This window comes from Neltuma alba, unplaced genomic scaffold, assembly GCF_004799145.2.
Source record: "Neltuma alba isolate B1F8T4 unplaced genomic scaffold, ASM479914v2 tig00004928_pilon, whole genome shotgun sequence".
NCBI classification, from domain to species: Eukaryota; Viridiplantae; Streptophyta; class Magnoliopsida; order Fabales; family Fabaceae; genus Neltuma; species Neltuma alba.
Genome location: NW_021633912.1, coordinates 202,456 through 225,773, shown reverse-complemented (window position 1 = coordinate 225,773; position 23,318 = coordinate 202,456). Strand labels below are relative to the sequence as shown.

At 39.4% G+C, this 23,318-nt stretch overlaps 5 protein-coding genes across 8 annotated transcripts; 3 read left to right on the top strand and 2 right to left on the bottom strand.

The window, feature by feature from the left end:
- Window positions 1–1,180: 1,180 nt before the first annotated feature.
- On the top strand, window positions 1,181–3,798 carry LOC114746192 (U-box domain-containing protein 9-like). Its single transcript, XM_028934389.1, has 2 exons — window positions 1,181–1,703; window positions 2,514–3,798. The coding sequence occupies exons 1-2, from the start codon at window positions 1,413–1,415 to the stop codon at window positions 3,591–3,593; spliced, it is 1,371 nt and encodes a 456-aa protein (XP_028790222.1). The 5' UTR covers window positions 1,181–1,412; the 3' UTR covers window positions 3,594–3,798.
- A 727-nt stretch (window positions 3,799–4,525) lies between these two features.
- On the bottom strand, window positions 4,526–7,988 carry LOC114746193 (uncharacterized). 3 transcript variants are annotated; one of them, XM_028934392.1, is made up of 5 exons: window positions 7,743–7,988; window positions 7,446–7,661; window positions 7,144–7,347; window positions 6,962–7,039; window positions 4,526–4,682 (listed from the first exon to the last, which is right to left on the bottom strand). In XM_028934392.1, the coding sequence occupies exons 1-4, from the start codon at window positions 7,746–7,748 to the stop codon at window positions 6,983–6,985; spliced, it is 483 nt and encodes a 160-aa protein (XP_028790225.1). In that variant the 5' UTR covers window positions 7,749–7,988; the 3' UTR covers window positions 4,526–4,682; window positions 6,962–6,982. The 3 variants fall into 3 exon arrangements, with proteins under 3 accessions (XP_028790225.1, XP_028790224.1, XP_028790223.1); XM_028934391.1 differs by lacking the exon at window positions 4,526–4,682 and adding an exon at window positions 5,621–6,090; XM_028934390.1 differs by lacking the exon at window positions 4,526–4,682 and having other exon boundaries at window positions 6,826–7,039.
- Window positions 7,989–9,775: 1,787 nt separating this feature from the next.
- LOC114746249 (uncharacterized) lies at window positions 9,776–13,980 on the top strand. Its single transcript, XM_028934479.1, has 7 exons — window positions 9,776–10,336; window positions 10,443–10,608; window positions 11,003–11,183; window positions 11,283–11,366; window positions 11,714–11,821; window positions 12,245–12,514; window positions 13,500–13,980. The coding sequence occupies exons 1-7, from the start codon at window positions 10,033–10,035 to the stop codon at window positions 13,596–13,598; spliced, it is 1,212 nt and encodes a 403-aa protein (XP_028790312.1). The 5' UTR covers window positions 9,776–10,032; the 3' UTR covers window positions 13,599–13,980.
- A 247-nt stretch (window positions 13,981–14,227) lies between these two features.
- Window positions 14,228–17,266, bottom strand: LOC114746248 (violaxanthin de-epoxidase, chloroplastic-like). Of its 2 annotated transcripts, XM_028934478.1 has the most exons (6): window positions 17,139–17,264; window positions 16,502–16,813; window positions 16,275–16,438; window positions 16,104–16,200; window positions 15,616–16,007; window positions 14,228–15,074 (listed from the first exon to the last, which is right to left on the bottom strand). In XM_028934478.1, exons 2-6 carry the CDS (start codon window positions 16,790–16,792, stop codon window positions 14,573–14,575), a joined length of 1,446 nt encoding a protein of 481 aa, XP_028790311.1. In that variant the 5' UTR covers window positions 16,793–16,813; window positions 17,139–17,264; the 3' UTR covers window positions 14,228–14,572. The 2 variants fall into 2 exon arrangements, with proteins under 2 accessions (XP_028790311.1, XP_028790310.1); XM_028934477.1 differs by having other exon boundaries at window positions 16,275–16,813; window positions 17,139–17,266.
- A 2,582-nt stretch (window positions 17,267–19,848) lies between these two features.
- LOC114746263 (LRR receptor-like serine/threonine-protein kinase FEI 1) lies at window positions 19,849–22,592 on the top strand. The gene is made up of 8 exons (XM_028934493.1): window positions 19,849–20,041; window positions 20,134–20,811; window positions 20,936–20,980; window positions 21,059–21,472; window positions 21,620–21,735; window positions 21,844–22,104; window positions 22,219–22,419; window positions 22,539–22,592. The coding sequence occupies exons 1-8, from the start codon at window positions 19,849–19,851 to the stop codon at window positions 22,590–22,592; spliced, it is 1,962 nt and encodes a 653-aa protein (XP_028790326.1).
- Window positions 22,593–23,318: the final 726 nt, after the last annotated feature.

Sequence of the window (23,318 nt, the reverse complement as noted above, 5' to 3'; positions counted from 1 at the left end):
CAGCCAGGCGACTAACAGTGAATCAGTGATAACTGAGAATCAAAACGCTGCTACATGCCGGGGGTCTCCAATATAGCCCGTCTCATACAACTTAAAATAGGTAAGGTGCCCCATTGATAACCACATTCGTTAAGGCTTAACATGTTTGTAACTGTTATGACTTGTTGTAAATGTCATATATTTATTTAGATATCTTCTCATAGTACCCAAAAGAAAAAAAATCAAATTTATTATTAATTTTTTTAATTATTAAAAAAGCTTATTTTAATAAACATTGAAATTGTTTAATTTCTTTTTGTATGTAGCAAAATTTTTGAAGTGCAGGTACAAGAACCTGTTTAGTTTCAGGTTGAAAACTGAAGTGAAAATTTCGGAACCCAGTGAATCTTATCTAAAGAGCAATTATCAAACAAGAATTTGTTGACTAATTTGAGTAGATTAAGAAAATTAGTTAAATTAGTTATTTGTAATAAATATATATTTTTTAAAAAATATCTTTGTTAATTATGTGTATTAGTTAAAGCTACTATTTGATGAAATTTTTAATATGTGTAATTATTATAAAAAATATTTTAAAATAAATAAATAAATATGATAGACAAAATATATTAGGATTTTATATTTAAAATCAAAATAAATATCAAATAAACTAAAAAGAAAGTATCGTCGTCCACTAAGAAAACCATTATGTTGCAGACAAATTCGAAATCACGGTGAACGAAGAATTTTTAGTGGCATAAACCAGATCGGAGGATCAGCCAGTTTGATCAGGAGCTGACCTATGGTCCGGTCCCAACATGTAACGGAAACAGCGCTAAGGTGAATACCCGTTTTTCTTTTCTTTTTATTCTGGCAACAATCTAAGATTATGTTATTTTGTGTTAATTTTGTTTGACAATTAATCTATCGTACTTAATGATTTTGATCATTTGTAATAAATAATAAACAATGTTTAGGTTGGCCATGTACGAGATTATATCGGTTGGGTACGCATATGAATAAATATTATATGACATATCAATAAATATTGTGTAAATTATTATTTTCATATGTCTTATTTGAATATGTTACTTTAATAAAACTGTCACACCAAAGTTCGACAAAACAAGTGTCCGGACCAGGTTGTGACAAAAATGGGATAAACAAGGAAAGGATTGCATAATGCATAGCACAGGCATGGAGCACCCGCGAGTGGCTGCAATGGCTTTGAAAGGAGAGTGAGTCCCAAATCCAACTCAGTTATGCTGCTGCTTCTGGGCTGTTTACAATCCAGCAAGCAAACCAAGAACCGAGCAGCCAGATAATGAAGCAACACCTACCCTTCCTCTCTATTTTCCTCCCTCTTCCCCTTTAATTCCTCCCTTCTTCTTCATCTCTTCGCTTTTCCTCGCCTCCTTTATTTTCTTCTCATCATGGCGAAGACAGGCGTCTCTGAAAACGACTCAACTTCGTTTCCCCATGCAAAGGCTTTGGACTTGAAGCACAAACTGCGGGGGCTCATCAATATTATCCTGGACGCCGACGATTTCCCGCTTGCCAGACTTGACGAAGCTATTACAACTCTTTCTGCTCTCAAGGATTTGAAATGTAAATCTACCGGCTCCTTCCCTCAGAAGTTCGATGATTTGTCTATTCCCCCGGAATTTCGATGCCCCATATCTCTAGCTCTAATGAATGATCCTGTTGTCCTGGCCACCGGACAGGTTATTTTTTTTAAATTCCGGTTTCTTGTCCTCTTTCCATCCTAATCCTGTAGATTCCCCGTCTCTTGTTCATCTCTTAGGCGCCTTCTTTATCTCTGCTTGTATTACCAATCTATTTTTAAGAATTCCTCATGAATTTGTTCTCTGCTGGCAATGAATTTTTCACGTGGTGACTTTAATTGTCCAGGTCCTGTGCTCACTGCCTGCCTTACGATGTGAATGGATATGGAATCACTGTTTAAAAAAATTTTCTCTGATGCGTTGCTTTTGACCCGTGATTACCGAGTGAACATTGCTATGATAATATCAATACTCATCTTTGGCAAAATACTGGTGTTTCCTTTTGCATATAATTCTACCGTTGTGCGGGTTCATGTGACTTTTACAAAAGTGAAAGAGAACAGAGCTGTTCAAACTGCGGCCTTTAATCTTTGCTTGGGTGTTCCGAACCATTTTGCTCTTTCGAAAATTTCTCTTTTGATGGATCAAGATGTTAATATAAGGGACTATATGTCCATTTTTTGTTTAGTAGTTGTAAGTTCCACTTGTTTGAGACGGAGATTCAGTCACATGATATTTCTTTTGTCAAAGGAAATACTGGCAGAAAAAGATCATTGACGTTATTATTATTATTAGGCAGATGCTGCTATCAGTACTGGCTTCTGTCAGCAATTTTCCATGCATGCGTCTAAAATTTTTTTTCGCATGTGTGCTTTGTAGGAGTGAAAGATGGAAGGAATAGAAGCAGAGAGCAGTATGGACATAATTACTCATTATAGTGTTCCTTAATTCATTTTTCTTATGTTGCAGACTTATGATCGGCCATTTATCCAAAGATGGTTAAATGAAGGCCACAGGACATGCCCTCAAACCCAGCAAGTCCTTTCTCACTCTATCCTTACTCCAAATCATCTGGTCCGTGACATGATTTCACATTGGTGCAGAGAGAATGGAGTTGAGTCGCCTAAGCTTGTTCGGGATACTGATGAAGAAGTAATAACTGGTGCAGACAGAAGCCATTTAAATTCATTGCTCAAGAAGTTGTCAATGTCTATTTCTGATCAGAAAGCAGCTGCAAAAGAGCTCCGGCTATTAACAAAGCGAATGCCCTCATTTCGAATCCTTTTTAATGAGTCCAGTGATGTGATGTTGCAGTTGCTCAGTCCATTGTCACCTGGTACGGCTTGTGTCCCTCCTGACCTTCACGAGGACTTGATCACTACTGTTCTAAATCTCTCAATTCATGATGATAATAAGAAAATGTTTGCTGAGAGTCCTACGGTCATCCCTCTGCTGATTGAGTCCTTGAAATTTGGAACCATCCAAGCAAGAAGTAATGCTGCGGCAGCTATTTTCACATTATCAGCACTTGATTCCAACAAGGGCATCATTGGAAATTCTGGGGCCATCAAACATTTAATTGAGCTTTTGGAGGAGGGACATCCACTGGCCATGAAAGATGCTGCTTCTGCTATTTTCAACCTATGTTTGGTTCATGAAAATAAAGGAAGAACTGTTGGAGAAAGAGCTGTTCCGGTTATCCTTGACAAGATCATGGACCGTGTTCTAGTTGATGAGTTGTTGGCTATTCTGGCACTCCTGTCTAGCCATCCAAAGGCTGCTGAAGAAATGAGCGATCTTGGTGCTGTCCCCTTGTTGCTCAGTATTATGCGGGAGAGCACATCCGAAAGCTGCAAGGAAAATTGTGTTGCAATCCTATACACAATCTGTCTTACTGATAGAACAAAATGGAAGGAAATTAGAGAAGAAGAAAAAGCCAGGGGCACGCTTTCCGAGCTCGCACAATGTGGGACTTCAAGGGCCAAAAGGAAGGCTAGTGGGATTCTTCAGAGGCTCCATAGATCTCCCACGTTAACACACACGGCTTAGTTTGAAGTAAGGCTCTGGGAATTTTCAGCTGACCTCTTTGTAAATAAATATCTCAAGTTCTTCTGTACGCCTCTTCTCTAGTGGCTGTAAATGACGAGGTGAAGTTTTTGTGTAAAGAGCACGTTACCCGCATTTAGCATGCTCTATCTGTGAGCAATGAGGCACTGACATTTAAATAGAAAAAGAAAAATCTTTTTTTTTTCCCTCATTTGAAAAAGAGCTCCACCATGTTGTAGAATGCAAGCCAATAGTCCTATTCCTGGGATGCCTCATCTGATGGCGCCGGGCTGCCTGTGATGGTTGCGTCGGCATTCGAATTAGTTTTAAATTTGTTTGTGTGAGGTAGCAAACAAACCAATGATAATGGTTGGGAGAGCAAATGAGGCGGTGGGGCTTTTGTGAGTGAGGGTGAGTTTGTGGCATTGTTGATATGGTGGAGGGAAGAACAAGAGGTGGGTGGGCCTTTCTTTAGTTTTGTTAGGGAGCCAACCTTTATTCACAGTGTCAGCACTGATAATTGGCAGTGAGGGGGATGGCCCCACAGCAAGGTGGTCAGATGCTCTGTACCGCTCGTTGATGTTGGACTCCTACTACTATTAAGTAAATGAAAGCATCTTTTGCTGCTGCTCTATGTAATGTACACGTATGTGGCGGTTCTAAACCCGCACGAGAATATTCAGAATCTCACTGATGCCTCAACCGACTTGTTCAAACGTGTTCACATGAAAATAAGAGAGTAGGTGCTTCTTTTTTGCCTTTTTGGTAAAAGAGAGTAGGTTCTTTTGCTAAACAACCGATTTTTTTCCCTTAAAACATAGGTATTCTCTTATTAGAAGCAATCATATTTAAAACACTGTCAAACATTAAATGTGGACATCTTTTTTAACTGAAATTTAAATCTTAGTTCATCACGTTGTGAGAAACTAGTCTTTTTTGTTAGATCTAATTGTTATTGGTAACAAACGACTTGTTCTCCCAGCCGTGGGCGTCACTATCAGCTTCGCAGCCCACCAGAATTAACGGGCTCCTGCCCTTTTCCCATCGCACTCGTCCTGTCCCAGCACGTGCCGTCCCATACAGCTTCTAAGTCTGAGTAATAAGTTTTGTCAGGCACTTTAGTGAGCGGTACACAAAGACATGGGCCTAAAATGTCCAACAATCCCATGTCTCTTACCAACCAATGAAAAATGAGTTTAGTTAAAAAAGTTAGTCTTTTACATAATGAATTTATACTCAAATTTTGATTGAAAGAGGTATTTATATTTAATACTTAACGGTATCTCAAATAGAATTATTTTTAATAAGAGACACCTATACTAACCAAAAAAAAAATTGCTATCTTTTCATAATTAATTCCTGATTTAGTGGCAGGAATATTATTAAACTAACATTTTTCAATTGTATACTAGCTCATATTTTGGGGATGAAAGGGCAAAATATAATTGGCAAAAATATTTTTAAAAAAAGCGACGGGACACCAAATTTGAGTTTTACACAAGTTGATGTGCGAAACTGATGTGATATACTACCTCTAATTCTTAATATAAGACCCTATTTGAATTTTATATTGGTCCTAAATATAAGATCTCAATTCATTTTATCTCTCATATTTACTCAATTTTTTTCAAGATAATCTTTCTAATAATTATAATTTTAGCCAACATACTTGATTAGTAAGGATTTTTTAGGAAAGACAACACCTATTTATTACGAATAACTAACTTAACTTCTTTCTTTAATTTTCTCAAATTAGTCAACTGGCTCTTATAATTAAGGTCGGTGAGGAGATTGAGAAAAGAAGTTAAGTTAGTTATTTATAACAAATAAGTATTATTTTTTCTAAAATATCCTTACTAATCAAGTATAGTGACTAGAACTATCATTATTAGAAGGACCATTTTAGAAAAAATACATAAATATAAGAGACAAAATGAATTGAGGTCTTATATTTAAGATAAAGATAAAAGTCAAATGAGATTTTATATTAAGAAGTGGAGGTAATATAAAATTAACAGATAAACAATGATAGTGATTGGTTGGTGGTTAAACATGACATGGTAAGTTGGCAACACTGACGAATGTTAAGGAACAGGTTTGTGTTAATTTAACAACATGCAGCAAGATTTTAATTAATCAACAAGAAATTAATACGCTAAATGATTAAATTCAAAGGATCAAAAATGCATTTCGCGACCTAGGAATTTAGGTGGGAAGGAAGCTGAATACAATCCTGTGGGTTTCAATTCATTGTAGTGGGATATAAGGGAGATATTTTGGCAGAAAGCAAAACCTTGTACTTACGATATTAAGAACGTTTAGAGTGCGAACATCAACACATCATGACGTAGAAACAGTTTGTGAAGACCGATGAGTCGGGAGACCCCGTGACGCCTCTAATTCTTAACATCCGAACTTATGACTCCGCTGGACGCTGCATCCAGGAATAATCACATTCGGCACCCCGATGCTTTTTTCATCTTTTCATCAATTAATTTATCTGCTTGGAAAAAACTACTGTCATTTTTTAGCCGTACAGGTTTTCTGATCTATCAAACAAGTTTATCTTGCCAGTAGTCCAAATAGTATAATTAAAAGGTTCAAATCTTCCTACGTATATAACGCGGATTTTGAAAAAAGTTGCATTATTTTGTGAATAATACACTTTGATCTGGATTGTACCACGTATGTCGTACTAGCTCCTGTTCTTAACATAAAATCCTGTTTGACTTTTAGTTTGGTCCTAATTATAAGATCCCAATCCATTTTGTCTCTCATATTTATACATTTTTTTCCAAGATAGTCCTTCTAATAATGATAGTTTTAACTAATACATTTAATCAGTAAAGATGTTTTAGGAATAACAACACTTATTTATTACAAATAACTAACTTAACTTACTTCTTTAATCTCCTCAAATTAGTCAACTAGGTCTTATAATTAGGACTGAAAGTAGTAATATCGATCTATGTTTGACACCCAAAAAAAAATTAATACAAATACAAATGTATAATACTTCATAGCATTTTTAAATTTTTAAAAAATACTACATTTATCAAAATTAATTCTAAAATATCACATAAATTGGAATGGAACACGAAAGATTATATATTGCATTTTCGGTGTTTTTCAAAACTGATGGATAAAAGTGAAATAGAGGGTGGAGGACTGGAAGGCTCATGATGATTCAAAGCCCAAAAAGATTTAGTAGGCGAAAAAAAAGGGAGAGGGGGGGAACCAAAAAGATCTAACACGTCTCCATCTATATATATCACCCCAAGCTTAGAGTGCATATTACCACCCTCTCTGAAGTCTCAATACAAATCAGATCTCACTCACTCGCCAAAACCCAACAGAAAAAGGAAAATTACCCAGATGGATGCATAGAAGGCTCAGGAAACGCAGCCACGGGGGAGCAGGCACTTGGAAATGAATCCCAGCATTTTACTCTGCCATGCCACATTACAATAAAACCATCCAATGAGTATAATCCAGCAATGAATGCGCATGGGGAAAATAATCAGAGTAAAGGAGAGAAGAGAGAGAGAGAGACCCGCTTGGAAGTGCGAAGGACTTCGGGAGGGATCTGATAGAGATCCTGGTCCACTGGCTTCGGCCGTCTCGGCGGCGGCGGCGGAAGGCCCTCGTTTCTCCCACCTGCCTTTCCCGGCGCCTCCCTCACGTCCCACACTTTGCCTTGCTTTTTCATATTCATATTCCCATTCTCCTTCACATTCGAGCTCCTCTTCCTCCTCATCTGCGCCCATTCCTCTCCTTGTTACCACTCCCGCCAAATCCACATAAATTGCATTATGAATTCACAAATAGAAGGATTTGAAGGCAGACAGAGCGAACCTTTTTAATGGAAGAAGGCGCGGGAGGGACGTGATGTTTAAAATCGAGGGCGTAGAGATCGCGATCGCCGCACGCGTGAGGATCGCTTTCTCCCGAAGACGAACTGTGACGGACCAGACCCGCTTGTCTGGCACACTCGAAGTACTGAGTGATGGGCAGGTCGTTGGCCAAATCCCAGTTCCCGAATGCCGGAATCTGACCGCTCCTCTTCCATTCCTACAATAATTGAATTCAGCCCTCAAAAGCATTCGTCATTACTGTTGGAGCCAGAATAAACAAAAAGGCAAACGAACTCACATCCATTTTTGAGAGGGCAGGCTGCAGAGATTCGGAAATCTTGAAGGGAGAGACTCGAAGGCTGCCGTTAGTCCGGATAAGAAGCGCTACGAATTGGTTAGAGTGAAAAAGGAGGGAGACAGCAATTAGATGAGGAGGTGGAAGGCCTTGTGGGTTTTGGGATTAGGATGTGTGGAATCGGAAGAGGCTTGGAATTTGAGTACTGGTAGGTAATAATGGGAGGGTGCTGGCGGGTCTGCCGACCAATGCTGGGGTTGGACACTGCCTCCTGCTTAAAAGTAGCCACACTTTTAGCCGCAATTGGCTGCGTGTGTGGGGAATGAGGATTATTTAATGAGGATGCGGGGAGGGCAGCGGAGAAGAAGCGAAGAAGACAATGGTCAAAGGGAGAGGGCAGGTTTGGACGGAGGCAGCAGTCAACACTAAGAAGCACAAGTCCAAGCAGGGGGCCCGCCGGTGGGTGTGGGGGAGTCTGTGCCCTCTCACATCCCGCATCTCAAAGTCGCAATCAAACTTTGACAATCTCACCCCCAAAAGTCAACACCCTCCTGTTTCTTTCTTTCTTCAGCTCTACTCCACATCCCATATTAATAATTAATACTCTTTTCCTATTTTATTATAGGAGACATTTGATATTTAAGGCATATTTTTTATATAAGAGACACTTAAAAATTGTCTCTATTCTTTTGTATTGATTTTCTATTTTATTCCTATTTATTTTGTCTCCAACTCATACTCTCTTCCTCCACTTTTTTTTCTTTTAATAATTTAATTGTTCTTTCTCATACTCTCTCTCTTTATTAATGAGGACATTGTTGGAAAGAACATTATACTTTTTACATATTAATTATTCTTAACTAATTTTAAGTGTTTTTTTATCAACGTAATTTGGTTATTTGTCTCTTATAATAAAGCACGGAGGGAGTAATTTACTTAATTAATTAATGAATCATTGGCACGTGAAGCTTGTTGACAGTAATCTTAATTTCAGACGCAACCGCTCCTCAATCAAGTGTTGAAAATGAGGCACAGCATAAGATTAGGATCTGCCACTGGATTTCATCTCAAGTTATCATCCCTGTCTCCCTAATCTCTCTAATGAAGTACTATCACAAACCCATACCCTGCTTTGAACAAACACAGGAAGATTATTGGATTACAAAAGTCCACACGCATTTGTTTTTGTATTCCTATTCCTCTCATCTTATTTATAAAATCACTTTCAATATATTTAATCAGAATTGAGAAGAGAATTTTAAATCTCATTAATATTTCCTTTTATGGGGGGGGGGGTTTTCTAACGGGAGATAAAGGAGGCAGAGAATGCTGAAAAATAGAAGTGCAACCCCTATTTAATACACGTGTGGAAAAGGAACCCGAAAAGTAACTTTAAAATAAAATGTCATTTATACCCTTTAACAAAAGGCGTGCCTCGAATTTTGGTGCCGTGAAATCCCTTGGGAGAACAGCAGAACACGCATGATAACATGGGGGTAGGGCGATAAACATAATATCCACAGCACAGGTCCGAGGTAGGTTGGGTTGGGCCCTCTGGGCTTCACATATTCAAGTTCCGCCAAGGCAGGGTATTTGCCACAAGCTCGTTCACTTGCTCTGATCCCTGCCTCCAAATGTCCGATTGTAAAAATCTCGCGGGAGGCGGTAGGATATGACGACGTGGAATTTTATGACACGTCATGATTTAACTGCACTACGCCCTGTCATCATCTTCATCGACAAACTTTACACTTCTTACAAGCACAGGGGGAGAGGATGTGAAACGTGATTTTTGTTTTTGGCCCTTATATAGCCAATTAATTGCACCAGCAATGCTGGTATTTTTTCAAAACACCCGGTATTGAGGGGTTTGGATAAAAATTAATTAAAATTTAAAAAAATTAACGTAAAAATTATTTTTTTAATACTTTTTTTTTTCTCATATGCAAATACCCCAAACGTATGTTCCTTTCCCGATGCCCTTGTGGGACGAATCTTTCCAATTCAAATTCGCCGCTGCGTTTATTCTCTTTAGAAGTTGGAACGAAACGCATAAGAAAGTGAGGATCCACAGCAAAATCACACTCATATTAGCTTTCTCGTGCAGCATCGATTATCGACCATTCCTCTGCCACTCTTTCCCGTCAATTCGAGAATTCTGTCGCTTGATTTCTCCACAGGAAGGAATATGGAGTGTATTTCTGTTCTTAACAGTACCCTCTCCTCCTGGTAGGGCATTTTGCTGCTGCTTTTTCCTTTACACATAGATACAGTGGGCTTCTTCTTCGTAGCTATGGCTTACGTACCTCCACACAAGCGCCACTCTAAGGACAAGGATGCCCCGTTACCATCACCCGAGCTGCTCCCTTCTCACTCAAAGAAAAATCCAAATTTAACTTCTCGCAACTCCTACGCTGAGAGAAGCGGGAAGATCATATATGCAGAGCAGGCCATATCTAAATGGTTTGCGGTTGGCCTTGATGATACCAGCCAGCTTCCCCCTTTTGTTCACCTTTGCTCCATTTCCTTGGAATCTATTGAGCGCAAAATTGGAGAAAAACCCCTTATTTTAGTAGAAAGTAGTCAGCTTACTGGAGGTTGGACGTGGATTCAAATTATGCAGTCTTCATTCATACTTCATGCATTCTTGCTCGACTGGTGCTCAAAATCCCAACTTAAGGTTTTTCTTCTTTTCTTTCCCAGACACGGGAGTTGCACGCATGAGATGTCCTGCGGAAATCATTACAGAAAATGTGCTTCAAGATCTACTTTCTTCTTTCGACAATGTGAGAAGCCTGATGCAGGTCCGATCTTTTGAAGAAGTTAAGCCAACCTTAGTGGCCAGATTTGGCAAGGTTCTGTTCCATGGGTAAACTATCACTCTTCCCATTAACTGCCCTGTGATTGCTTCATTCCCGTATGCCCCCTGTTAATTTTGGTGGTAATTTTCTTCATGACTGCAATGGATTATGGCAGTCTCTTTATGTGATTTGCTGATATTGTGTATACGTTCTTAACCAATCTATCCTAGACCGCAATTGGGGTATTCCGTCCATTGAATAAACTGAGTGTTCTATAAGTTGTCAGCATCAAAATTTCAATTTCACCTTCCAGTCATCTAAGGTTAAGCATAGAACTTTGGAAACAATATTAGTACTGATTTGTGATTGCTAACAAGTAACGGACACGTTTGTCCTATTAGTCGTAGTGTTAGTGCAGAAGCGAGAAGGAAAACATTACGGTGCGGTTTGATATTTGGGCAGGAGACCTTCCGCTGCGCAAGAAGCAATGCAAAGAGGTTTTGCTGCAGGGATTAAGTTGGGAGATTCAAAAAGATCATTTTACACAAATATTCCTACTCCGTACATGGAAAAAATTACTAGCGAAGAGTCACCAAACATTGGGTTTGATTTTGCAGAGGAAAAAGATGTGTTCCATGTTAAGGTATCCTCTCGTTTTTTGTTTTGCCTTTGGTATTCATCTTGTGATCAATTTAGATCAAGTTTGTTACCGGATCGTGTAATTTCTTTCTTATGCAAATAGTTGTCTGACACCAACCGACCAGACGCGACTATTTCTTGCAAGTGCCGTGTAGTGAAAGAACACAGTAGGCTTCAAATGTACAAGGCAAGTTTTCTAATTTTAACTTAGTTAGGGATGCTTAGGTGAAAAAATTTAATACTAGTACTGGAATTGATGGAAAACCTAGTAGTACTAGAGAAGTAATCATCATTGGAAGTTACTACCCGCTTTAATTTAAAATGGTCATTTTCTTCATCTTTGAACAATCATACTTGTTTTTCATATGTTATTATTTATTTATTTGGTAATAGATAATGGATTTCCATTACTACCAAAAGAATACGCTCTATACTGTACAAATAAACAGCCATATGTTTTATTTTTCCTGGCATTTTATATTGAATCAACTCTTTCTCCACGTTTCTGTTTATACATAAGCATTTGTATTGCAGATTGAATTGAATCAAGTACGCCACATGGTCACTGACATATCGTCTCTTATTAAGAATCTTGATTTGAGGCTAATGTTGTGCACCAAAAGGATTCTGACGTCCTTGAAAGTAAGTTGCTTTCTCATTGCATAACATTGCAATTGCACATTTGTTGCAGTTTATATGTTGTCCAACTTTTTTGTTGGTTGTAATTCATTTTCGTCCCTTCATAACTTTTCTACAGCAATTCTAGTTGATAAAAGAGGAAAATAGCCGTATGAGGCTAACTAAAATGGTCAGAATGCGGTGGCGTGGGTAGAGGTACTCTCATAATGTGACCCAAGAAAAACAGAGAGAATGTGAGAGGAATTTTTTTCCCCTAAAAAAAGATTTTGAATGTAGAATCCTTGAGGGAAAACATCTGTATTTTCTTGTGTCATTATATCATATTTATCATATTGAAGCCTTGAATTTGTAATTGTAATGATTACGCTTGGAAACTCATAAATCTGTAGCTTTCCCGATGTAATTCATGTGTCCACTCCATTCCAGGATGATGAAATGCAATGCATTCAAGATCTGATTCATTCTGCCATTCTAGATCCAAATGTGAAGGGCGGATTAAGATGGACCCTAGGGAAAACATCTTCCGGAGATAGATTTTCTGTGGTTGGGGTCTGGCACACTATAACTAAAGCTTACAGAACTCCATCGCTAAGACTGAAGGTGAGACATGCTGATCGATTTGATTTAAGGATGTCTACTGGTGAATCTGCTTCTGAAGCTTACTTGAAGCTGAAAGGAATTGTCTCAGAATTACAGGTAATTATAGTTTATGTTGATATGAGATGGTAAAAGAAAGGAACATTAGTAGAAGTTGAGAGTTCTGGTTTTTATTCTTTTTGCTATTTTTAGGTTTCATCTACTGGTAATGTTTTATCATTAGATTAGAGCTTTTAGTACTCGAATATTATGCTTTAACAAGTATCAGGTTTAAGTAAAAGGGTATACTTTCCTATTATTGACGGAAATTTAGATAGATGCCAGGATTTAGTCCTCTAAAGTAATTTAGGAGCATTGGACAAGGTATACAATCTAATGATCTCCATTAATGAGAAGTGGAAGTTAAATTTGCACGAGATTGGTTGGATTGAATTTTTATTTAAGAATTAATATGTGGCGGGAAGACTATATACCGGGGACTTGGGCTCTTAGCTAAGTGTAATCTTGAACCACGTATGTGCCATGGGCTCTTCTGAGAATATGCAGTTCAGCATATAAACTAAATGTTAGGCTCTGAGCATACCGTGATATTTAATTATTCAGTTTTGAGTGTAGTATTATTTAAAGATTTCAACTAGAATGAGAGGAAATAAATTAAAGCATCACATCTATGATTGAATTTCAGATAACCGTTTTGGAACTTAGGGATTACTAGTTGCAGATTTCTCTGGAATTGCTTTATGTCACTTTGTAATTGATAGATTGACTTCTCCTCTTCCTAGTAACGAAAGCGTTCAAGATTCAAGTCCTGATCTTCTAATGGAGGTTTGGGCCGGTGTCTACTTGGTCTATTAAGAAAATAATTGAGCCCGGCTCTTACACGCAGAAATCTGACTCTATACAAAAGTTACAATATGGTAACACATTTTTGTTTCAAGAAAATTGCTAAAGTAGAGCATATAAAAAGGTTATCGACCTATAATAATGGAATATTTAGGCCTATATATGTAATTTTTATATATGTGTGTGTATATATTAGCTGTGAAGCATTTTACTGACATTGTGCATCTTCTGTTTCCAATAGGTGGAAAAAGTTGATGTCAGTTTGATCTCAGAGATGCTTAAACAGGATTTAAGACTGATATGGGATCACTTTCTAAACTGTGAACATTTCTTGGGTTGATGGCTGGTTTCGAATTTAACTGGACTTGGATCCCCCACTCTTAGTTTCTCAGGTGAGGTGATAAAGATGGAGTTCACCTTTTACTTGGGTCCATTCCATTTTTATTTGCCTCTCACTCGAGCAATTGAACAGCCGAAAGAATCCAAAACCCGAGCTTAAGCTCTCTCGCCCTCACCTCTCTATTCTCTTTTGTTGCGAGTTATGGCTTCCAGTGTGTCTTTATTGAAGGAGGAATGATGTAAAGAATTTGTCATTCGCGAGGTGTAAGATTACTCCAACTTCTGACTGGCAATGACTCCACACAGAAACATGAGCGGAAAAAGCTTGTCTATATATCCATATATCTAGTAAACCTACGTGATTTCCTCCTATTTTGTTCTTCTATCTTTTTTGCTTGTGTTTTCCGCTATTTTTAAAAATAATTCATTCGCTTCTCAATTTGGTTGTTCGTTTTTCCAGTTTTTTTTTTTTTTGGGGTAATGATGTTTCGTTGTTATGGGGAAAGAGAGAAATGCCTGCAGAATAGACAGATGATCCTGTGTTGTTGAGCGTAGTAATAGCACTTTTGAATTTGGAAGCACTGGCTTTCTCGTGTATATGAATATGAAATAAAATAATCATTCATTGTGTTCAGGAACGTATTTGGTATTATTTTGCTTTCACCCTCCCGATTCTTCCAGCATCGACTCATCAGTGGACAATAGTTTTTCACTCTGCATTGAATTTGTTTAGCATCAATTTCCACGGTTAAATGTAATTGTTGGGTGGTTCCACTTTGCTAGCATCGAGATAGGACTAAAACTTGGGACATGACGTCGGTGGTCGCACGAGTGACAGCACTATTAGTGAATATTCACAAAGAGACCGTAACGAATGGCAATGAGTCGGAAATAATGTGATGATTCTGAAATAGACACAATGGCAACAGCAGACAGAGACCGAAGATGAAATAAAAGTGGTTTGGCATGGAGCAGTTATCTGAGTTTCCTGAGTGGCAAGGCACGTCCGAAGAGCTCCTCTACTTGAGTGGCTTCCATTTGAAGCTGGTTGAGCAGGTTCATTTCTTCGTTGCTGAGGCCCCTCAAGAAATTTTCCTCGTCTTCCCGAAGTACTTTGAACCCTTCCGCTAGCCTCTGAAACAGGTTCATCTCCGTTTTACCCACCCTTTCTACCTCCCCTTCTAACTCTTCTACCTCCCTCACAATCGTCTCCTCCCCTTCCTCTACTTTTTTCTCCAATTTCTCCACCAGGGAAGGCTCTGGCCCACACCTGTTATCTGTTCTCTTGAACTTGCTGAAGTCCCTTCCCACCCTCTTTGCTGCTTTCTCGAGTTCCGGAACTATACTTTCCGGTAAAACTGCACTCCTTGTATACACAACCGCACCTCCGTACCCATCCCATGCATCGTTCCTCCCTCTGTAATAAACAAATACGTAATCGTCTGCTTTCTTCTCAATCTTCGATGATATAATGTACCTGGGTTCACACAACACGCAACTGAGTGAGATCTACAGACCCGAGAACCTTTGTAAGGCCTCAACTTTGAAAAGATCCCCAGATCATCCAGATGTTATCTTTTTCTTCCTTTTTTATAGCATCATTACATCAATATATATATATATATAATATAATAGGGAAATGCTCTTCATTGAAAAATTTCATTGATAAGAAGGATCTACATCATACTTTATGTGTATAAAATTCGAACAGTATGATTTGTTCTTGTGCATAAAAACTATTAGATCCTTATCAACAACAAAATTTTTAATGGGGAATTTTTTTCTCTCCTATATTTCCCTATATAATACAAATTCTTTAGGTGTGAAAAAAGGCTAGTTAATTTCACTCCCTACTGCTACAAAAATACACATGTATGTAATGGAGTAGCCGGCAGATTTTAAGGGGTGAATGAGGTAACTGACTCTGAAAGGGGCCACAAAGTAATGAAATTTTTGCTAATGCCGTTCTACTAAAATTTGAGAATTGCAGAAATGCCGGCTTTTGAGCAATGAGTTACCAGTCGTCCTGATAGTGAAGGTACTCATTATCGTGATTGTAGAGTATCCCAGGCTGAGAATGATCTTGTACAAATCTCTGCACAGCTGATCGAGTAAGAAATCCGCCATCTAGAGCCTGTACTCTCCATGATAAATTACCAACAAGTTTGTTGGATTCAGTGTGAAATTCATGCAATTGGCAGTCAAAAGTATCAAAGGAAGGATTTAAGCCGGCACTGATGAACCACTTCCCACTGAAATCTCCAATGTCAAAGCTCTTCACCAGGACATCGGGATTTGGAGCGGGAAATTCTCCGACATCAGATTTCCTAGGCACACATTTTTTCCTCGAGACTGCACACTCGTTGAATTCATCAACCACATTGTTCACGAACACGTCCCCGCATTTGATCTGGAGAGTTAAGTAGGAAAATTGAAAAAAAAGGGTCGTTATACAACAGAGAAGAGAATAGAGATGCACGTCAATAAAGGCAGAGGAAGGACTAACTTGGCATTCAGTCTCATCAGGTCGATCATTGCAAGTTTGGAGACAAGCAATATTGGCAGCGCAGGATGGATTGGATATGCACTTGGCCAGTTCTATCCTACACAGATGAATTACATGGTCAAACTCTGTCACCGAGCCAGAAGCAGGACTGAAAAGGCGTGTGACGTATACCTGCATTCCTTCAATAAGCAGGCACAAGTTCTGAGAGCATCAACAGCATCGGCCGACGGAATAATAATAAGAGCACACAACAATATACCGGTCAATTCCAAGAAGCGCGAGTAGCTCCAATCTTTCAGGAAAACAGTCGCTCTCTCCGCCAGAAATTCAGACACCTGAGAGCCAAAAATGACCAATGAAGAGGAAGCCCCTGAGACAGGACAGGAACCAGCGAGTACCTGGGGTGTATTTGTGCGGGTGCCGTGCGCCGAAGCGGAGAATTCTTGTTTCTGTTGTCTGAGCGATTTCGAAGGTCTCGAACCCAAACTGCGGTGATGTCCACAAGGTCTCAACAGTCGCAATTGTGTTGAGTCGTTGCTGTTGGACAATACTTGGAGCACCACCACCCTACCACAAGCAATCCTTCTTACCTTTCGCAACCTCTTCTCAATTGTCAGGCCCAATCTGATGCATATATTGGCACTGCCTCCCCGGTGGAAGAAACACATTGAGTGTGCAGCCAGCGCCATGATTTGGCTTCCAAAAATGACCTAAGAAAGAACACGGAATAATTCGTGAGAGTAATCATAAAAAGTGTGTCGTGAATAGCATCTACAATCTAGTCATTTCTCCGACCGGAGCCGAATGAATGCAGAAGATACAAATGGGTATGCCAAACAAAAACATTGCCTTTCATCTGCTTAGGAAATTGCCGGTTCTCTTTCGATCATTTCCACTAACAAACGATGAATGATTTATTATTCTACTCATCGCCTCAAAAAGTACATATTATTATCATTGATTGAAAACAAATAAACTAGCTGCTCTCCTCAGAATGCATGAATTGACGAAATGCACGAAGAGAGAAAGGCATGCCTTATGTCGTGGCCAATGAAATGGAACGTGGGAGGCGACAGGGCAGTGCGAGAAACAGGGGCGTCATGGCAGAGAGCAGGGAGGGAGTAGAAGGAGAAAGAAAGGGCGCCGTCGCGCGAGGCCCCGGATAAGAACATCGTGTGGACCGTAAACAAAGTCGTAACGGCACCGGGAAGGTACACGTCGCCAGTTCCAATTGGTCATAATTTGTGAATCATTTTCACGTCCAAATAGAGCTGGGCTTCAGTATGACCAAGGCCTGCACCGTGCTTTCTACTGAACTCAATCGGCCCACTGGATAGCTGAAATACCCCTAGCTCCGAAACCAGTTTTTTAAAAATGACTCGCAAAACACCGTTTTGGATATTTTGTTGGGAAAATTTCACTGTAGGATCGTAGAAGACAATTAATATCAAAGAGCCTCCAAAACTTTTTGAAACCTCACTGCAGGACCAAGGGACCAATTTGATATTAATTTTTAGAGTGAGATTACAATAATACCCTCCCTTTTTATTTTATTAAAAAATAAATATTTACAGCCGGACCTCTGACCTCCGGTGGCCGGAACAGTAACTCCGGCGGGACCTCCGGTGGCCGGAGTTTTTTTGTTTAAAACAAAGTGGCCAAGGGAGGGTTTGAACCCAAGACCCCTTGGCACACCAAAAGACTTGTAACCACCAAGCCAAGCAACCCATTCAATCATAAAATGCAAATAAAACTACATATAACAAAATAAACGCAACAGTCCAAATGTAAGTGAACAAGTGAAATTAGACGATTTACAAATGGAATTCAGAAATTTGCAACAAAAATTAGGCAATTTACAAATAACATAATAGAAGTCATAACCCAAAATGCAAGTGTTTAAGTGCAAATGAGCAAGTAAAATTTGAAGATTTACAATAAAAGTTTATGGATTTACAACCCAAATTTGGTAAACACAAGAGAATTCGCAACCCAAAATGTAAGTGTTTGAGTGTAAGTGAACAAGTGATATTAGACGATTTACAAGTGGAATTCAACAATTTACAACAAAAATTAGGCAATTTACAAATAATATAATGGAACTCACAATCCCAAATACAAGTGTTTAAGTGTAAATGAGCAAATAAAATTTAAAGATTTACAACAAAAGTTTATAGATTTGCAAGTGAAATTCGACAATTTCACTTGCTCATTTGCACTTAAACACTTGCATTTGGAGTTATGACTTCCATTATGTTATTTGTAAATTGCCTAATTTTTGTTGTAAATTTCTGAATTCCACTTGTAAATCGTCTAATTTCACTTGTTCACTTACACTCAAACACTTACATTTTGGGTTGTGAATTCTCTTGTGTTTACCAAATTTGGGTTGTAAATTCATAAAATTTTATTGTAAATCTTCAAATTTCACTTGCTCATTTGCACTTAAACACTTGCATTTTGGGTTATGATTTCTATTATGTTATTTGTAAATTGTCTAATTTTTGTTGTAAATTGCTGAATTACACTTGTAAATCGTCTAATTTCACTCGTTCACTTACACTCAAACACTTACATTGTGGGTTGTGAATTCTCTTGTGTTTGCCAAATTTGGGTTGTAAATCCATAAACTTTTATTGTAAATCTTCAAATTTCACTTGCTCATTTGCACTTAAATACTTGCATTTGGGGTTATGACTTCTATTATGTTATTTGTAAATTGTCTAATTTTTGTTGTAAATTGCTGAATTACACTTATAAATCGTCTAATTTCACTTGTTCACTTACATTCAAACACTTACATTTTGGGTTGTGAATTCTCTTGTGTTTGCCAAATTTGGGTTGTAAATCCATAAACTTTTATTGTAAATCTTCAAATTTTACTTGCTCATTTGTACTTAAACACTTGCATTTTGGGTTATGATTTCTATTATGTTATTTGTAAATTGCCTAACTTTTGTTGCAAATTTCTGAATTCCACTTGTAAATCGTCTAATTTCACTTGTTCACTTACATTTGGACTGTTGCGTTTATTTTGTTATATGTAGTTTTATTTGCATTTTATGATTGAATGGGTTGCTTGGCTTGGTAGTTACAAGTCTTTTGGTGTGCCAAGGGGTCCTGGGTTCAAACCCTCCCTTGGCCACTTTGTTTTAAACAAAAAAACTCCGGCCACCGGAGGTCCTGCCGGAGTTACTGTTCCGACCACCGGTGACCGGACCCCGACGGCGGCCACCTGAGCACCGGTGGCCGGACCTCCGACCTCCGGTGGCCGGAACAGTAACTCCGGTAAATATTTATTTTTTAATAAAATAAAAGGGAGGGTATTATTGTAATCTCACTCTAAAAATTAATATCAGATTGGTCCCTTGGTCCTGCAGTGAGGTTTCAAAAAGTTTTGAGGGCTCTTTGAGATTATTTGCCTTCTGCGGTCCTACAGTGAAATTCCCCCTATTTTGTTTATGATAACAAGGAAACAAACGTTATGTCTTTTGCACGTATAAAGTACTCTTCCCTTTCTTAATAGAATGGACTACGGAGAGATAGAAAATTTTAATAAAGATAAAATTAAAAAGTTTTGCTAATTTAATATTTTTGTGTTATAAAAGAGAATAAGAATCATAGTAGTTCTTCAGCGTCTTATATTTAGGACTGGAATTGCAGCATATTTGATGGAGAGAGTTTTGGGAAAAGAATGTTGGAGAAGATTGGTTTTATGACAACGAATGATGACATGACACAAATAATGGCTGAACAAAACCCAGCCGAGTCATTGAGGATGAGATTCAATATGTCGAGGCCTTTTTCTCGGGAGGGAAAAAATCTCGCCGGCAATGGGAATTGGACAGCTAATGAAGTAAGGACAAAGGGAAATACTGTAAATAAGAAGGTCGGTGATTTCATGAGGGAAGTAGAAGGGGCGGGCGATGGGTGCGAGGGTATGGAAGGCTGCAGGGAGCAAGGTGGGAGAATATCCATTCATGGCTGGCCGGTACTCACGAGGCAGCCAAGTGTATATGTATAATTGCAGTGTTTGGGCCGCCTGGCAAAGGAGTTACGTTGGATATGACTCCTCCTCCATTCCTCCTCATTCTGATAACATTCCTGCTCTTGCGAAACTCCTCGTCTCGTGTCGCAGCTCAATGCGGGCTCAATCTGAGTGCCTACCCTTATGTGGGATACGCGGAGTGCGGTTGGGTTCAGGATCAGATGGATCACTGGGACGGCTTCCCAAACACCCTCTGCTGCCGCAACGCCCTCACCGTCTTCTCCCAAGCACTGGCCCTCCGAGCCCGCACCCAGACCTCCCTCTTCATCCCCGACACTGAATGGCACTCCTGTTCCGACGCCTTTCGTCCTTCACAAGCCATTTCTCCAGACTCCTGCGGCTTCCACAACTTGTACCTTGGCGCCTTCAAATGCTCCAACCTCAAACTCTCCGACATTCAGAGCCTCCCGTTCTACCAACCCTCCCTCGACCAATGCTCCCACTTTGACCGTCCCTCTCCCGATTCTTGTGCCCACTGCGTCTCCGCCGTCTTGAATATCCGAGACTCTCTCTACGACCAATTAGTCGGCTCGCAGGACATTCCCGTCGAAAGAGCCGTTTGTGGCGTCGCCTCTCTTGTTTCCCTCGCTGCGGGCAAACCCGACGATCCTTCCCTTTCAGACAAGTTCTTGCGTTGTTGGCCTCCTCCCCCGAACCACGGTAGCACCCTCACACTCATCACTTGTCAATACATATTTATTATAAATAATGAAATTAATCTATTTCTCTCCTTCCCATTCACGATTTGTGGGCAGATCACCCTGCAGAATTTCTCAAATGTGAGTAAAATCAAACTCGGTCGAGTTACATGCTATATTCATGTTAGTTAGTGAAGAGTGAAATCCACTGACTGACTAACAAGCGAGTACGGGTGTTGTTTTGGCTTCCTCTGCAGGGTTCTCCATAGTTGCTCTGTTAGCGGTGATTGCGATGGCCTTGACGGCAATACTGGTGAGATGTGTGTGGCAGAAGAAGCCTCGAGAAGCGGCGGCGTTGAAAGAAATAACGACGTGGTCAGGGATGTACTGGTTCTCGAAAGCAGAGATAGAGAATGCCATAAGCCACGGGAATGAAAGGAAGTGCCTGGGAAGAGGGAGTGCAGGACAGGTGTTCAAAGGGGTTCTTCCCAGCGGTCAAGTGGTGGCCATCAAGCACCTGAACAAAACTAACAGCTCTGATTCTTTCACTCGCGAAGTGGAAGGCCTTTCCAGGCTTCGCCATCCCAATCTGGTTTGCCTCTTCGGGTGTTGCATTGAAGATGGAGAGAGATATTTAGTGTATGAGTACTGTGCACAAGGCAATCTAGCGCAACATCTCTTGAGTAATCTCTTCCTATCTCCTTTGTTCTCCCACATTCTCATCTATCATGATTAATTTTTAGCTTACTGCTCTGTTTGTGTGCGTGTAATACATATTGTTAAACTTATCATTTCACAAGTCATCACTTTCGTATGTATCATATATTCAGGAAGAGACAGTCATTTGACATGGGAAACAAGAGTTAGGATTTTAAGGGACTGCTCCTTCGCTCTCAAATATCTGCACAATCATATTGAGGGTTGCGTTGTCCACAGAGATATCAAGGTATACAATTATATACACGTCACGTGATTAATAATATATATGGAAGAGCAATTAAAATATGAATGGGATGGAGAGTGATTAATGATGCATATGGATTTGGAATTGTAGCTGACAAACATACTATTGACTGAGAGTTTGCAAGCTAAACTGTCGGATTTTGGGTTGGCAAAGATGCTGGGGATGGAAGAGAGCAAAGTGTTTACGGATGTAAGAGGAACCATAGGGTATATGGATCCAGAGTACATGAGCAATGCCAAGTTAACATGTGCCAGTGACGTCTATAGTTTTGGAATAGTTGCCTTGCAAATTCTATCGGGTCAGAAGGTGATAGAATTAGATCTTGATGCCAGAGATCAACTCACTAGGAAGGTGGGTAGTGCTATTTATATATGTATTACTTGCATCCCCATGTACGCATAAAAAGCCAATCAAGGTCTAGGCATTCACACATATTTGTAGAATTTAAGTTGCAAGTTTTCGTAGGCGAGAGACGCGAGCTCCCAAAAACGGCCAATATCGGATTTTGAAGACCCAAGGCTGAGGGGGCAAGTAAACATGGCAGACTTTGAGGCCATCTTGCGTATTGCAGTTCTGTGTGTTGCCAAATCGAGCAAAGGTCGCCCAACCATTGAGGAGGTGTTCGAGGAATTGGATAAGGCCTATAAGAACACTCTTGCCCAATCGGTACTAATTAATCATGCTTGTATATACGTACTTCACTTCCGTGTTCTCTTCAATTTATTACCTACGGTGTTCATGACATGAGACATGACCTGTTCATTTTGTTTTTGGATGAGTGTCAGAAAGCAAAGCAAGATGAGAGCAAATCCGGAACATCCGACTTGATTATTACTTGACACGAAGCATTAGCGTGGGCATTACACGTATGTACGTATATATGTTGATGACCATCACCTTTGTACATTTTTTTTTTGTCCAAGCATGGTATCTTCCTATTGAAAGTAATTTTATTTGATCATCTTATACATTAAATGTATATTCATCCATTAAGATCATGCGTAATTGGCTTGGTGTATGTACCTTTGTTTTGATTCCCGCGTTTAGGGTGGGCCATAAAAGAAATGCTGGCTTTGGAGCTGCCATTGATGCTGCTCGCTTATGATGATATTAAAATTGCAGTATGAGTATGTCGTTGTATCCCCTTTGCAGTCTTGTGTTGAAATCTAAGGAAGAGGCTGGGATTACCAGGTTTGAGGAGGCTGTGACACTGACATGCATATATTTATATGTACAACTACCGATCAACCAACATGAGAAAACATAAAACACATGGCTCTATCTAATTTGAGAAATTAGTATGATAAATATAAGTAATTTAATCTAAATATTTTTTATTTTATTTTTATGTTTGCCGTGTGACCCGTCACTTTTTAGCTTTCACGCCATGCCCATCCCGCCAGGTCAGGATTATTTTGTCAACTAGCCCACGCGCTTTGACTCCGCGACGTCATGCGAAACGAAATGACTCATTCCAAAGTGTTCACCATCTGCAATTGCTAGCATTAATTTACTAAAGAAGATAAACAGCTTTTTGTTTTAATTTCACCGCAAATGTAATTGGG